The sequence below is a fragment of the Elaeis guineensis genome, chromosome 2 (assembly GCF_000442705.2).
Source record: "Elaeis guineensis isolate ETL-2024a chromosome 2, EG11, whole genome shotgun sequence".
Taxonomy (NCBI): domain Eukaryota; kingdom Viridiplantae; phylum Streptophyta; class Magnoliopsida; order Arecales; family Arecaceae; genus Elaeis; species Elaeis guineensis.
In genome coordinates this window covers 53,815,564-53,829,726 of record NC_025994.2, presented here as the reverse complement: position 1 = coordinate 53,829,726, position 14,163 = coordinate 53,815,564, and the positions used below count along the sequence as shown (strand labels likewise).

At 35.3% G+C, this 14,163-nt stretch overlaps 1 protein-coding gene across 8 annotated transcripts in view; it reads right to left on the bottom strand.

Annotated features, from left to right (window-relative positions):
- LOC105034640 (uncharacterized) overlaps nucleotides 1-10,938 on the bottom strand; it is a 28,391-nt gene extending 17,453 nt beyond the window's left edge. Inside the window, exons 1-11 of one of the 8 annotated variants that reach the window (XM_073251773.1) lie at nucleotides 10,611-10,938; nucleotides 10,281-10,385; nucleotides 9,928-10,084; nucleotides 8,341-8,414; nucleotides 8,134-8,272; nucleotides 7,810-7,904; nucleotides 7,529-7,697; nucleotides 7,230-7,432; nucleotides 3,864-4,075; nucleotides 3,569-3,664; nucleotides 908-1,029 (exon numbers count right to left, since the gene is read on the bottom strand). In XM_073251773.1, the coding sequence (XP_073107874.1) occupies nucleotides 908-1,029; nucleotides 3,569-3,664; nucleotides 3,864-4,075; nucleotides 7,230-7,432; nucleotides 7,529-7,697; nucleotides 7,810-7,904; nucleotides 8,134-8,272; nucleotides 8,341-8,414; nucleotides 9,928-10,032 (1,215 nt within the window). In that variant the 5' untranslated portion in view covers nucleotides 10,033-10,084; nucleotides 10,281-10,385; nucleotides 10,611-10,938. The remainder of the gene's footprint in view (nucleotides 1-907; nucleotides 1,030-3,568; nucleotides 3,665-3,863; nucleotides 4,076-7,229; nucleotides 7,433-7,528; nucleotides 7,698-7,809; nucleotides 7,905-8,133; nucleotides 8,273-8,340; nucleotides 8,415-9,927; nucleotides 10,085-10,280; nucleotides 10,386-10,610) is intronic. The other 7 variants (XM_019847047.3, XM_019847048.3, XM_073251774.1 and 4 more) reach the window with 7 other exon arrangements.
- Nucleotides 10,939-14,163: the final 3,225 nt, after the last annotated feature.

Here is a 14,163-nt window from a genome sequence, read left to right as displayed (position 1 = left end):
AAAGCCTCTTCCCACATATACAGATACGTCATTGTACCATTTTACTTGAAGACAAAAATCTTTTCTGCATCATTGATACTTATACAGAAACCTGTAAATTTAATTGTATCAAAGATTCCTAGAATTTACCCCAGATGAACGAACAACCACACGTATTATAGTTCACTGACTACTCACAATTTTCAATATAAAACATTCAATAGTTGTTGTCCTCATTAGCTGTTTATTGTTTCTGCAACTACTTGATGACAACCAAATGGTTTGATTTTGAATTTTTTCTACCTTCTGTCTCCTCTGAAATTCTTGCTGATTTCCTAGCAAATTTTCCATTGTTCGCCATTCCATAATGTTTCCCTCCTGACCAAGCAACTCCTTGATCTGAAATTATGACTATTTTACAGTTTCTCTGAATAGTCTTTCACCTTCATGTCTCTTTATAGTATAAAACTTTCAACATTCAATTTTGTTCCTCCTAGATGATAACTTTCCTAATATGCAACATAATCATCTAGCCTTTTCCAACTTTTTGGGGTCTGCTACTAACGTCCTAATATGCACGGTATGATTAATATATGCATTTGATATTGAACTGTCTTTATCAATTGAAAACTTGTTCTCATTATGTATGTAATACAGAAATAATGGGCTACTCAGGCAAAAAAAAAAAAAAAACTTGACTGCAAATAATTCCAAGAGTTGCTACATAGTAGATGTTACAGCATTAAATATGACACATCCGACCAAAACAAGAAAGTTCCAGCTATGTGAAAATAATTTGCTTTGCTTCTCTAGTTGGCGGATGTAATTTGAAATGTTCATGAATTTAAATTTCAAATGCATTAAAACCAGAAACCAAGCATTATACTATCACTTTCAAGTTCAAAAGAGTCAAACTACAATAACTTACATGTTTTCTTAGCAAGGAACGCAAACCACAAGTAGACTGCGAAAGGAAGGCACTACATGACCGCCGCTTCTTTCCCAAAGAGTTGCCACCAATGAACAACACCACAAATTGTGAAGTATAAACTGCACAGTTGCCAAAGAACCATGACTGAAAATATACAAGCAATCACAAAGCAACTGATGATTATTATATAGCTAAAACAAATTAGATGTAAGTGAATGATTAAGCAAGAAATAACCAGTTGCACAATATGAAGGTAGTAATCATGGCACAAAATGCTTGTCTTCAATTATGTTGACAAGTGTAAAACCAAAGAACACTTTACATCCCTCTTGTTTTAAGTATATATTAATGGAGCCTCAGACACTTGGATATCCAAGTTGTAGTTCTAAGTAGCTTATGTAAACTTCCATTGAAATACTCTTTCAATCCTTGATATGCTAGTGGAATTAAATGATTGTTTTTTGACTTTGCCAAGATTGCAATGTAGGGCAAGGCAATGCTGGGTAGAGTCCAGTGGAGATCTACCAAACTTGATCCCAATCTGAGCATAGTAAATTGAACTTGAACATGATAGCTTCCAAAACCAAAACTAGGAGTTACATAAAATGCATATTTATGTAAAAATGATGGGTGCATTTCTGTAAACAAAAGGATTAAAACCTCTATATCGTCATCTTTTTAAGCATTTATCTGACAAATTTTATTAATATAATTATAAAGAATGCAGACCAATAAACAATTGACATGCACATATCTACAAAACATGTAGCATATGAAATGTATGCTTATCATTGTTTGCAGGTTAGCTTGTTTTGAGTCAAGTCAAGCTACCCAAGATTAAACTTAAGAAGGTTTCGAGTAGAACAGACCAACCTAAATACAAAATTTTGCCTGTTTGCATTCTTATATCCTTCACATAATGCCCTAATTCCCTATTCAGTTCACATGGCAACTGAACATTCTTTCTTCAAAAAAGCAGGAGATCTTCAACTACCTGATGGTAGCATTTTCAGACAAAATGCACTTTTCTTAACTAGGATACTCGATATGACTAAATAAATGACAAAATTGTCACTGCTAATTGATGATAAAGCCTCATAACATATAAGATAGGATGTGATTGCATTGACTCTTGATGATAAATAGCAAAGGCTTTGAAATACATATCAACTAGCATTTGGCATGTGCATGAACAACAGAAATTAGAATATATGATAAATATTGTAATCTATCAAATACTAAATATTTTATATACTCTTCTCATCTATACTTGTTCATAAAAGAGAATATGTTTATAAAATCAAATTCCATAAAATTATGCTGATTCTGATTTTCATTACACTTTTCTATTCACAGAAAAAAGGAAGAAACATTCCATGAAGACCTTGCTCCAATTTTTTTTTCATGGGTCCTTTTCACTGAATTTCTTTCTTATTAAAATAAAAAGAAAGTATAGGTGAATAATAAATATGGAAGAAGGATGGATCAACATAAAATTTAAGGGATTGTCTAATTGGAATTACAGTTTCATCATGATTGAAATTCCCATATTGAAAATAATTAAAAGTAAATTCATATATTAAAAAACTATTATATTATCTTATTTAATGCTGGATATGGACTGTACAGCGAGTTTGGGAAAGAAGCAGAAAAAAATACATGACAAGTGCCTGGGAAAGGGCAAAGAACCATGGCTGAAACTCTATCTTGCTAGTTGAAAAAAGTGTCAGGAGTTTAGGTCAAACTCCCACTTCATTTTTCATATACAGGAGAGAATTTTATTATTTTGTTGGAAAGCATTTTTTTAATGGAAAGTGGTGGGCCATGCCATTGAAAGAGAGACATGCACTCCCAAAAAGAGTAAAATATTGGAATCAAACTCAGGGTGGAGTCGAACCCCCAGAGTTCGCATTATAATTATAGATGCAAGCACAAGCACAAAATAAAGAGATATCTTGTTTCATTTTGAAATGCCTTCACAACACCCACAAGATTGCTGCCCTAGTTAATCATTCAATGATATGCATATTACAATTCATATAGAATAACCAAGCCTGCTGTTATTTCCATTTAGCTCCAACTTTCCACCAATACTGCAGGTTACCTGCAAAGCATGGAGCCATTCTAGCTGCCAGCCTTTTCTAATCATCCTAGCCAAATCTGTTCGACAAATATGAGCAAAAATTTAAAAGACTAACATGGTGGATAACATAGGAAAAATCATATATCATGAACAATGAGAGCATCCAATCCATATTAAAACCAAAAAGCTGACCTAACAAGATAAGCAAGCACATGCTTTCTGTATATCTAAGACAATTTGACGGACAAGATCATGGCACCAAGTAAGAAGTCGAGCATTGTAGGTGCTAATCATACAATGGACATCATAAAAATGACTAAAAAACCATCCAAGTTTTTCTCATTCTGATAAGATAAATGCAAAGAAGTACATAAATGATTGCAGAAAAGGATTTTTTTTTTCACACATCAAACTGCTGCAATAGTTTGATCAGACCTCGCTGTTAAGAAATATTGAATATAAATAAGCATAATCAACCTTAAAGATAAACAACTGATTTCAGAAATCAGAGCTAAATTAACAAACATCTGTCCAGAAAACTGTTCAAGGAAGTTCACCAAGACATAAGTGAATACCATAAAAAATGTTGCACATGTTCCTTCTGAGCATGTAGTAAAGATTCTGAAATGAGTCTTCCCAGTCCTGCTGCCTTTTCACTAAGAAGTCCATTTCTACATACACAAATCAGTACAAATTTTAGGTATTATTCCAAAGATCAAATATTTGAGAATGACTTAGAAAATAAGGTGGGCCACCCCCTGGAGGTGTGCACCACATTCCCTCTCCCCAGTTCCAGGTAGAGAGTGCTTCAACATTACCCAGTAAGATTAAGAAACTAAACTAATCATGTTCCAGTGATTAACTACAAACCTCCCTTTACAGCCGATGAGGCCATTGCAGATATGACAGAAGGAGGCAGAGAAGACTGAGGATATGCCCATGAATGCAAAGCCTTTGAATACAAGATCTCAGCAGTAGCACTGTGCCCAGATGTGCAGCCAGTTTTTTCATCTTTATTGCAAGAAAACTGAGTAAACTGTCTTATATCAATGGTAGCAGGACTTGCACCTATCCTATGACACCTAATGATAAAACAGCAATTAAAACATTACGACCTTCTGGATTTATCCAGGGAAACGAAAGTCTATTGTAACAAGAAAAAATAAATGATGCAACATCCTTAAATTATAATAATAATTCAAAGGTGCAGCAAGTAAAAAATTTCACAAGGACATCAGGAGTCTCCCAAAGAAAAGAACAAAATCAGTCTTGATGGAAAGAATTTATATATAAGAAGCCTTTGCACAGCCATAAACACATGAATAATGATTCTCCTGTCTAAAACATAGCTCTCTTTGTGATTCAAACACAACTGCAGGGCGTAAGGGAACAAAAATATGGGAGAATCCGGAAAGTTGAATTCAAATTAAGTTACACCTACCAGGCTTTTAAGAAGGTGGAGTGGATATAAACTGAAAGCTTATTTTTATCTTTTATTGGTGCTTGTATAATTGCAAATAAAAGGTATGTACTTATCATCTGTTTATACGACATATAGACATCATAGAGTATCTCTTTCAATTGTCCAAAACATCCTCTAAAGCAGATTGTATCCCAAAAATAAAAAAGGGCAGATTGTATCATGCCATCCCCGTAGGGTACCAAATTTAGAACCAATAAGATTTTAACTTCAACAAACTATCATTGCAGATATATAAATATTTTAAAAAGAGAGAGAGAGAAAATGATAACTGTGATATCATAAATAATTACACATTAATTCCAAACTGGAAAAAGATGTAGGATGAAACATATTCTGTAATGTGTTATTAGAAAAGTACACAAGCAATCTCAAGGACCAGCAATATAATGTTTAGTGATATCAACTACCATTGTTCTGATAACCACTTGTTTACTTATTATAATCTATTCATTGATACTCTTGTTACTTGTTAGTATCCTCTTAGGTAGAAAAAAGGGGAAAAACATTTTCTTACTTTATACTCCACTAAAACTACACATCATTATATCAGCTTATTTGGATTGCATTAAGAGCACACCTACAAACTTTGTTGTCCTTGGTGCCACAAGAAACATCCATTTGCTGAATAAATTTCTAATCCATTTGTGTTGAGGCTGCCATACAAGCAGCAATCTATTCCTATGCAACTTCATTTTTCCCTTTTGAAGGATTAAAGATTCCTAAACTTCCTATTTACAATCCATTTGCAACGTTAAAGGTGCATAAAGAGGAGAGTACTCAATGAAATCAAATGAACTCAAATGAAATCAGATGAAAGCAAATGAAAGCAAGTGAACTCGAATGAAATCAGAAAAGCACTAAAAAGTGAGTTCTCCTAAGTCAAGAAGTTAAACCATATACTGATGGACAAACATATGCAAGACAAAATTATTCCATGATTTGGATTATCTGCATAAAGCTCCTTGTTAATCTAGGAAGACATCTATGCTACTTCCAAGCCGAAAAGGCAAAAAGAGCTCGCATGAAGATGTGAGGCAAAAGCATTTGTGAGGTAGCATACTCCCAATCCACTTGAAAAAAACATAGCATAGCCAGTTAGCTATAATGTATGGCATCAACACTCACATGGAAAAGAAAACAAACTATTGGCACTAGCAATTTGTTATACTTTATACATAAGGACAGGATCAATATCAGCTACTAAACTTATGCTAAAATTATTGTTAATATTCCAATCAATGATGGAACATTAGAGCCTCATAATTCAATATTGAAATTCAGTTTAAAGTATAGCACCAAGAATCACATGCATGGAAAAATGCAACAAACTATTTGCACAATATCCAGCACTGTCACAATTTTGTTTTGTAGAAACAGGGAAAAGATCAAGTTGTTAGATACTCCAAGTAACATTGAAAATACGCTTTGTAGATCAATGATATAAGTACTTAGGCTTAATCACACCATAATGATATTCAACATATGAAGCTAGTAGAACAAATAGCTGTCAACATATAGGATAAAATCTATACTAAATATGGCCCAATAATGACACCTATCATTATATTAAACTTATATGAATACTATTGTTGAAATAGTATAGATATTGTTAGTTGTTCGGAGTCTAGATCAATCTTTGTACTTATACGATTCAAACTAATGTTCACTATCTTTGAACCAGACTCCATACAAGTACCATGTTGGTACACTGTCCACACACCTAGTACAGGGGTCGGTTCAGCATACCGAACTCGGCAACACCCCCCCCCCCACCCTACCAAGTCTTAGTTCCATACCTATATGGTATGGTGAACGCTGATTTTGATATTATTTTGAAACTAGTTGGATATAAAATGCTATTTTGCACCTTTTCATGCTTAGCAAGTCCATTTTGCCATTTATATAAGAGGGCTCCATGAATATTGTAAAATAGTGCTAATAATAGATGGATTCTGGCAGGCCTATAGCAGGTTCAAGGCACTCACTTAAAACTTCTTACTTTCTGCTGTATGTCATGGAGCTTTGTGCCTACCCCTCCCTGCAGAAAGCAGATGAATGAACTAAACAATGACACTGTAACCTAGGCAGCTTCCACACAAACGAGGTTGCATGCAATGCCCAACCAAATGGCCAAACTGCAATAGATACCATCTCAACTGAGATATGTACCATGGTTTATTCCATGCCATACCATCTTGTATCTGCAAACAATGAGAGATAGGGGGGCACAGCGTGGTGCACAATGTAGCAATACATGACCTACAGAACCCAATACCAGAACATTTCAAACCTTATTGCATGTCATTTGCTTGGAATCTCACACTCTTACATTATAGCTGATATTTTATCCCAAGCTGATTATAATACATAATCCAAACCACATACAAACCTATGAAACCACAGAAATGGCAACAAAATCTTCTCACCTTGAGAAGGTGTTTACAAACATTCTAAATGCAGAAAACAACAAAGGAGACAGCATACATAGAAACTAGAAGACTGTAAACTATGAGTATTCTATTCGGGATAACTAAAGTCAATTCCATCGATTCAATTTATTGGGAAAAAAAGAATAACTCAATTCTGTCAAGACAAATAAAAGTGAAAAGTCTAGAGTTATGATCATCAGCCATAACATGACTACAAGTCCACAAACTACAAATTCTAATGGAGTTCAACTTTCTGCCCTTACAAGAAAAAGCTAAGTATAGGTTAGGATGGTTGTATGAAGTGCCAAGTATTGCCACACTCACCATTTGACTGAGGTTGATGAAACAAAACGCAAGGTAGTTTTCAAGGTCAAATCAAGAGGAACCTTATGTCCAGGCATGTGAATTTCAGAACAGAAAGTGTTTGAAGAAATTGATGGATGGTCACCAAATTTGCCAGAAGAATCAGCCAACAAACCAGATGTAGCAGGCACATCACGAGCAACAAACCCTTTAAGCACTTTTTCCTAATCAAAAGCAATAAAGCGATTAAATATGCAGTATTGAATTATGAATTACTTTAATTGAGAAAATTTAAAATACTATCTATATGTAAAGGCTACCATATCAATTTTGCCACAATCAGCTAGCTTCTCATTTCCAAGATGAAGATCAACAACATTGCAGAGTGCATTGTGGCTACATTTCTCAATCTTGCGAAAACCTTGATCACTGACATCCTTGGTAGACTGGTCAGAACACTCGGAGTTTTTAAGACCAGCAGCATTTCCACTAAATTAGAACATGAAAATCACATAATAAATAAGTTAGCAGAATAACAAAGAACTATGCCACATATTTGTCAACGAACAGCATCTAAGTCAAGTGTAAATCAAAGGAATACCATGAAACTGAGGACATGCATTTAGCTGGAAAGATACAGGTAGCTGAATGATTAACAAGGTCATTAGACATTTCATTGGTAATTGAAGGATCCTGCTTTAGATAGAGGAAAAAACCGCACTTTTATCAGAATATAAATGAAAATGAAATAGTTTAAGCATGAACTCCAGAAGCGCCGTATGTATGTCACATAAAGATGTTAAACATGAGAATAACTGTAGCCATAAATATAAAGGCCTTGACCCCAGTACTTGGGGTTGGCTCAGCTAGAGGTGTTAAGCTAAATGTCCAATGATAAATAAATTCTAACAGAAACCTTTCCAACCTTAGCTTTTCCATAAAGTACTCTGCATCTCTCACCGGACTTCCTGACAGGATACACATCATCAACACGGGTGTCGATGTATTTTGGAATCTTCGATGATTCAGGTTTCTTAATCCCATTGTTCATTCCACTGCTGACCCTGACAAGAATCAGTACAGTAAGTAAAACTTAGAAATTGAAAAAGCAATATTCAAATCATAAGCCTACCTGTCAGAAGCCAGCAATGGAGGCAATAGCCCACCAGCTGGCATCCCACCCCTCCTTCGCTTCAACTGTTCCCCCTGTCATATATGCATGCATATTCCAATAGTAGTCAGCACTTATTCAAATGTTAACTAGATATTTAATTAATTTGCATTTTTGAATGTTAATGCTTATAATCTGCATGCATGCATATATCCACAAAAGCATACAAACATACACGAACATGTATGAATTTATATATATATATATATATATATATATATATATATATATATATATATATATATATATATATATATGTAGATATGATATGTTCACAACTAGATTTGGATAAAGTATGACATATTTATTACCAACAAATACCAAAACCTGCATAATGATAGCATTTCATGAGCCATTTGTACATGCAAGCCTTGTCGGCGCCCTTTCATCTCCTGATATCCTACCATAAGATCCCAGAACTATGGAAAATTAAGAATGATATTGATAGGCCTACTGAATGCTAAGACACTAGGTTGCATTCGATTTGGGATTATGACTGGGCAATAAAGCCTATTAACCTACCTAGTCCAAAAGTTATTCAAGGAGCAAAGTATGCATTTGGAAAAACGGAAAGCAATATAGATTTCCTTTTAATCCAGCATAGGATATTCCAACCTATAGGATGGTGTAGTTTACTCCAGTAGAAAGTGGATTAGCAATATATTGAACCATTGATTCAAGGAAAACTTACTCCAATGCCAAACAGGAACTAAGGAATCATTTGATAACAAAGAGCAAATTCATAAAGTACAGTTGCTAGCACAGCATAATTAGCATACCTTGATAAATCTAACTTCAGCTCAGCCTCGTCATAGAATTATTGTAACATAAGGAAGCATAATGTAAAAGAACAAAGGGAATCAGGCGATAAATAAAGGACTTAGGGAACTTACAAGCAAACTGATGCATACATCTCAATCAAATAAAGAACCACAATTAGGTAAGTTAGGACAGGCCCATCATTCAGAATTTCATTACTAAAATGAGCATAAATTAATAAAAATATATAACTATGGGTACACCAATACCCCTCTCCAGCTGAGTTCACTGTCTCATCTATACACTTTAACAACCAGGCAATAGTTTCCAAAGGGTCACTAATCAATTATTTAACCTCCTTTCTTTTCTGATTCATTGTTTATTCCAATCAGGTTAAAGTCACTGTTTTGTTGTTTACGATGAACACCCACTATAGGAAATAAGCTTGGTGACCAACTGCAGCAAGAATATGTAGATGAGCATGCAACAGAATGACAATAGAAAAAACATTCCAATTTATATAAAGTCAATAAATAAAGAAAGTTTAATATGATTAAAATTCTCCAGCATCAGATTTAAGTAACAACATCATGATCTAAGAGGTATATAGTGGCTAATTCTAGAGAGCAATAACACAAGAATATAGCAATACAAATGGAGGCATCTATTTTTTTGCACATAGCTAGAATTAGATTCACAGATGCCACTAGGAGTTTGCATTTGTTTTTTTTTTTTTTCTTTCATCATATTACTACAAAGATCCAAAAAGGGAGGCAAATGGAAATTTACTCTAAGCTCTGAGGGGGTCTTCCTTTTCATTTTCACATCAGCCTGCGCTCTCCCGAATGGCAAGGTAGTGGAAGAAGAAGGCTCAACAACAGCAGCTTTTGCCATGCCACTCAACTTCTATGGCTGCATCTCTCCTCCACCTCCACTATCGCCTCTCCTAATAAAGCAAACCAGTTTGTTTTTACCAAAATAATCAGATAAAGAACAAGTGAAATCAATAAGAATGCATCAAAGCTTTCCCTCCAAACCATTAACTGATTCTTATGATCAAAGAAATTAGATTTGTCCAAAATAAATAAATAAATCTTCAGCCCTAGACTGTCTTTAGAAACATGAGTACTGCTACCGATTACCCACTAATGATGGCCTCTCAGTTCACACGGGATGTGGCAGTCGGAGATTGGTGCCAAAAACGGTGGGGTTGGTGGATCAGTCGGGTCCCAACTGCGTTCAACCAACTGAGCGGTGATCAGAAGTGGGCGATCCATAGCTTTTTATTAAAAACATACATATTTTTATAAGGGATCATATCAAGAATAAGGAGGGGAAAAGCAACTGAATTAGAGGGCAACTATTAAAAATAGGATCCTAGCAACCGTGATCACTAAACTGAGATGGATCGCCACCCAGGAGCCCTAGAGATCCATGAATGGGGAAGATCCGGAAGGACAGATGGAAATTACCTGAGAAACAGAAAAAAGAAGAAGGGATCTCGTGAGATTAAGAAGAACCGGCACGGATTCCCTGATCTCCGTGCCGACAACTATAAGACTTCTTCCGTCTCCGAAGGTGAAACCTGTGCGATAAATATTTCTCAAGAAAGCATAGACAGGAGGGAAGGGGGGAAGCCGCCGTCTGCCCTCGGCGTCCGCCGACCGTCGCCGGCCGCCGTGGATTGGGAAAGGGAGAGGAAGAGAAGCGTCTTTTTGAGGGATGGAGAAGAGAATCCGACGCCGAATGGAGCCAACCTGATTTAGGCCCCAAAAATGAGGTAGGGAGGGGGAAGGCGGGGTTTTGAAATGGGGAACCAGTAAAGTGCGGCAAGAAGTGGAATGTTTTGAAAACCGGACCGCAAGGAACTCGGTACCCTGGCCGGTTCACCGCACGGACCGGTTGCACCGATCGGTCCAACCAGTCACACCATAAATATTTTTTAGTTTTTAAAAATTATGAAAAATATAAAAATTAGAAAAATATGGAAAAGTCTCGAAAAATAAAGAAAAATTACCCAAAAAATTTTTGGTTCTCTTTTATTTTTTTTCTTAAGAACTCATCTGATTTGCACGAAAAAAGAGAGAAAAGTATAGTCAAAGAGAAGATAAACGAATCCTTCTTATTTTGTGGAAGTTTTCGAAAGAAAAAGATTCAAAAGTAATATTTTTATGAGAATAAATTTTTCATATTTCATAAGAAAGAAATTTATATAAAATAAAAATTTTTAACTTTGCTACAGAAAAAAAAAATTGGTACTCTTTTTTCCAAAAGTACCTTTAAACCCATGAATAAAATGAGATAAGATTTTTCTTTTATTAAGGATATAACATATATTTTATATTACTTTTCTAAAAAAACAAATGCTCAATAAAATATAAAATACTATAAAATATGTAACTTTCTCATGAGCAATCAAATATGCCAAAATCACTTTTACAAGCATTATATCCTTAAAATCAGCTTCTCAAAAAAATATTTTAGTGAAAAGAAATTTTTTCTATAAACCAAACAAGCCCTAAATGATTCCAATTTGATTCGTTCTTTCAACCATCCTCCTATGGATTCTAAAAGAATTCAAGATCAAAAATTCTAACCTATAATAGAGAGAGCATGATAAGAGATGGGAAAGAGGAGCATAAATGGGAAGAAGAAACCCTACACTGATTTGGAAAAATGATCAGATCTTGGTTAGGATTTTATCTTGACACTACGAGAAATTAAGGTATTAGTGATGGCCATTAACGACGGTATTTTTGCCATCGCTAATAGAAGGTATTAACAACAATATTACCGATGGTAATACTTTCATTGAAATAATTTATTAAATTTATTAAATAATTTATTAAATTTATGAGCAATGGTAGAAAGATTATTAGCGATGGTAATTATTAGCAACGGTAATTACCATCACTAATAATCATTAGCGACAGCACTATTAGTAATAGATTTAGTCGTCGCAAAAAAAATATATTTATTAAATTTATTGTGACCACGAAAAGAATATTAGCGATGGTTATTACCATCTTTAATAAAAAAATTATTTATTAAACTTATTAGTGACGGCAAGAAGCGTATTGCGATGGTATTTGCCATCGTTAATAATCTATAATTTTTATTTTTTTTGAATATATTATAATTTTAAAATTTAAAATTCATCTTCATCATTAATTATCTAAATAATTATCATTAGAGTATCGTCACAAAAGACCGTCTCAATCCGATAGCTCTAGCTATGTCAATCAATAAAATTTGATTTCGACGGTCAAGAATGACCGTATGATGATCTGATAGATAGAGACCATTGATAGATTCAAAAACTTATAATGATGATCTCAATGATATTTATAGTATATTATCAAAATTTTACTTCAATCAAACATCATTATCATGATCAATTTAGCACGGAATGATTTGGACCGTTAAATAAAAAAATGAGTGATCAAAAAATTAAACGACATCTGATTATAAGATAATTTTTTAGATAAATAATCTTTGCTACTAGTTTGATCGTTTGTATGTGGTGATTGTAAAATTCAAACTGTGCATATATGAATGATCCAAAACTATATGTTTCTTGATATTCATTCTTAAAGTCCTAAAGTAATTATATTTATGCTTTTGTAAGATTTGCTTAACGTAGATGGTTCATATATATATGGTTTAAATTTTACAATCAACACCATATCAATGATTAAAGTGATAGTAAAGATCATTTACCTAAAAAATCATCTTAATTGGATGCTGTTTGACCTTTTGATCACTCATTTTTCATTTAACAGTCAAAATCATCATGTGCTAAATTGATTATGATAATGATATCCGATTGAAGTAAAATTTTGATAGTTTGCTATAAATATCACAGAGATTGTCATTGCAAAAATTCTCAGATCCATCGATTATTTCTATCTATCATATCATTATACGATCGTTCGTGATCATCAAAATTAAATTTTATTGATCGATATAGCTAGGACTATCGGATCGAGATGATCTTTTATGACGATACTCTGATGATAATTATTTAAATAATAAATGATGAAGATGGACTTTAAATTCTAAAATTATTCTATACTTAAAAAAAAATAGAGATAAATTTTTTTATTAATTTGGCCTGAGATTATTAGCAATGGATTTTTTTATTATTAGCTACGATGTTTAGCCGTCACTAGTAACTTTCTCCCTTTCCGCCTATTATCTTCTCTACACGTCCTCATTTTCCCCCACCCCCTTCTTCATGCACCTTGATTTTCCCCCACCCCCTTCCCCACATGCGTATCATCTTCTTCGAGCTCTCCCCTTACCAACGACCGCCTCCTCCTTCTCCCCCCACTACTCCCTTTGCCGGATCGACCCCCCACCACCTCTCCTTGTCGGATCGGGCCATCGACTGCCTCCCCCTTCTCTCCCGTCGCTCTCCTTGCCGGATCGCCACCCCTCCCCTTGCCGGATCGGGCCTTCCGCCACTCCCCTTATCAGATCGGCCCCCCACTGCCTCCCCTTGCTGGATCGGGCCCCCTGTCGCCTCCCCTTTGTTGGATCGGCCCTCCGACTGCCTCCCGCCTCTTCGATCTCCCAACCATCTCCCCAAGCCCAAAGTCCCCTGCTGCCTCCCGCCTCCCTAAGCCCTCAGTCACGAGACCTCGGCCACCCCCACCTCCCCGAGCCCCTAGCTGCGGGCACCTGGCTGCCTCCCCAAGCCCCCATCCACCTCCCGCCTCTCTGAGCCCCTGATCGTGAGCCCTCGATAGCCTCCCACCTCTCGAAGCCCCCAGTCGCAAGCCTCCAGCCATCTCCCACCTCCTCAAGCCCCAACCGCGATCCTACTAAGGTAATTGCAAACATCTCTAAGCTCAAGGGCTTCATGGATTTCATGTTCACGCTCTTGATGACACCACCAATGGTTGCATGTCTACTGGTAGTAAGCTCCTATTTTGAGATTCAACATTGTTTGTAATTGAAGTGCTTGATTTGTAGATTATTTTAATGTTCTTTTCAAATACAAGACCGCATTTTAATTTTGCT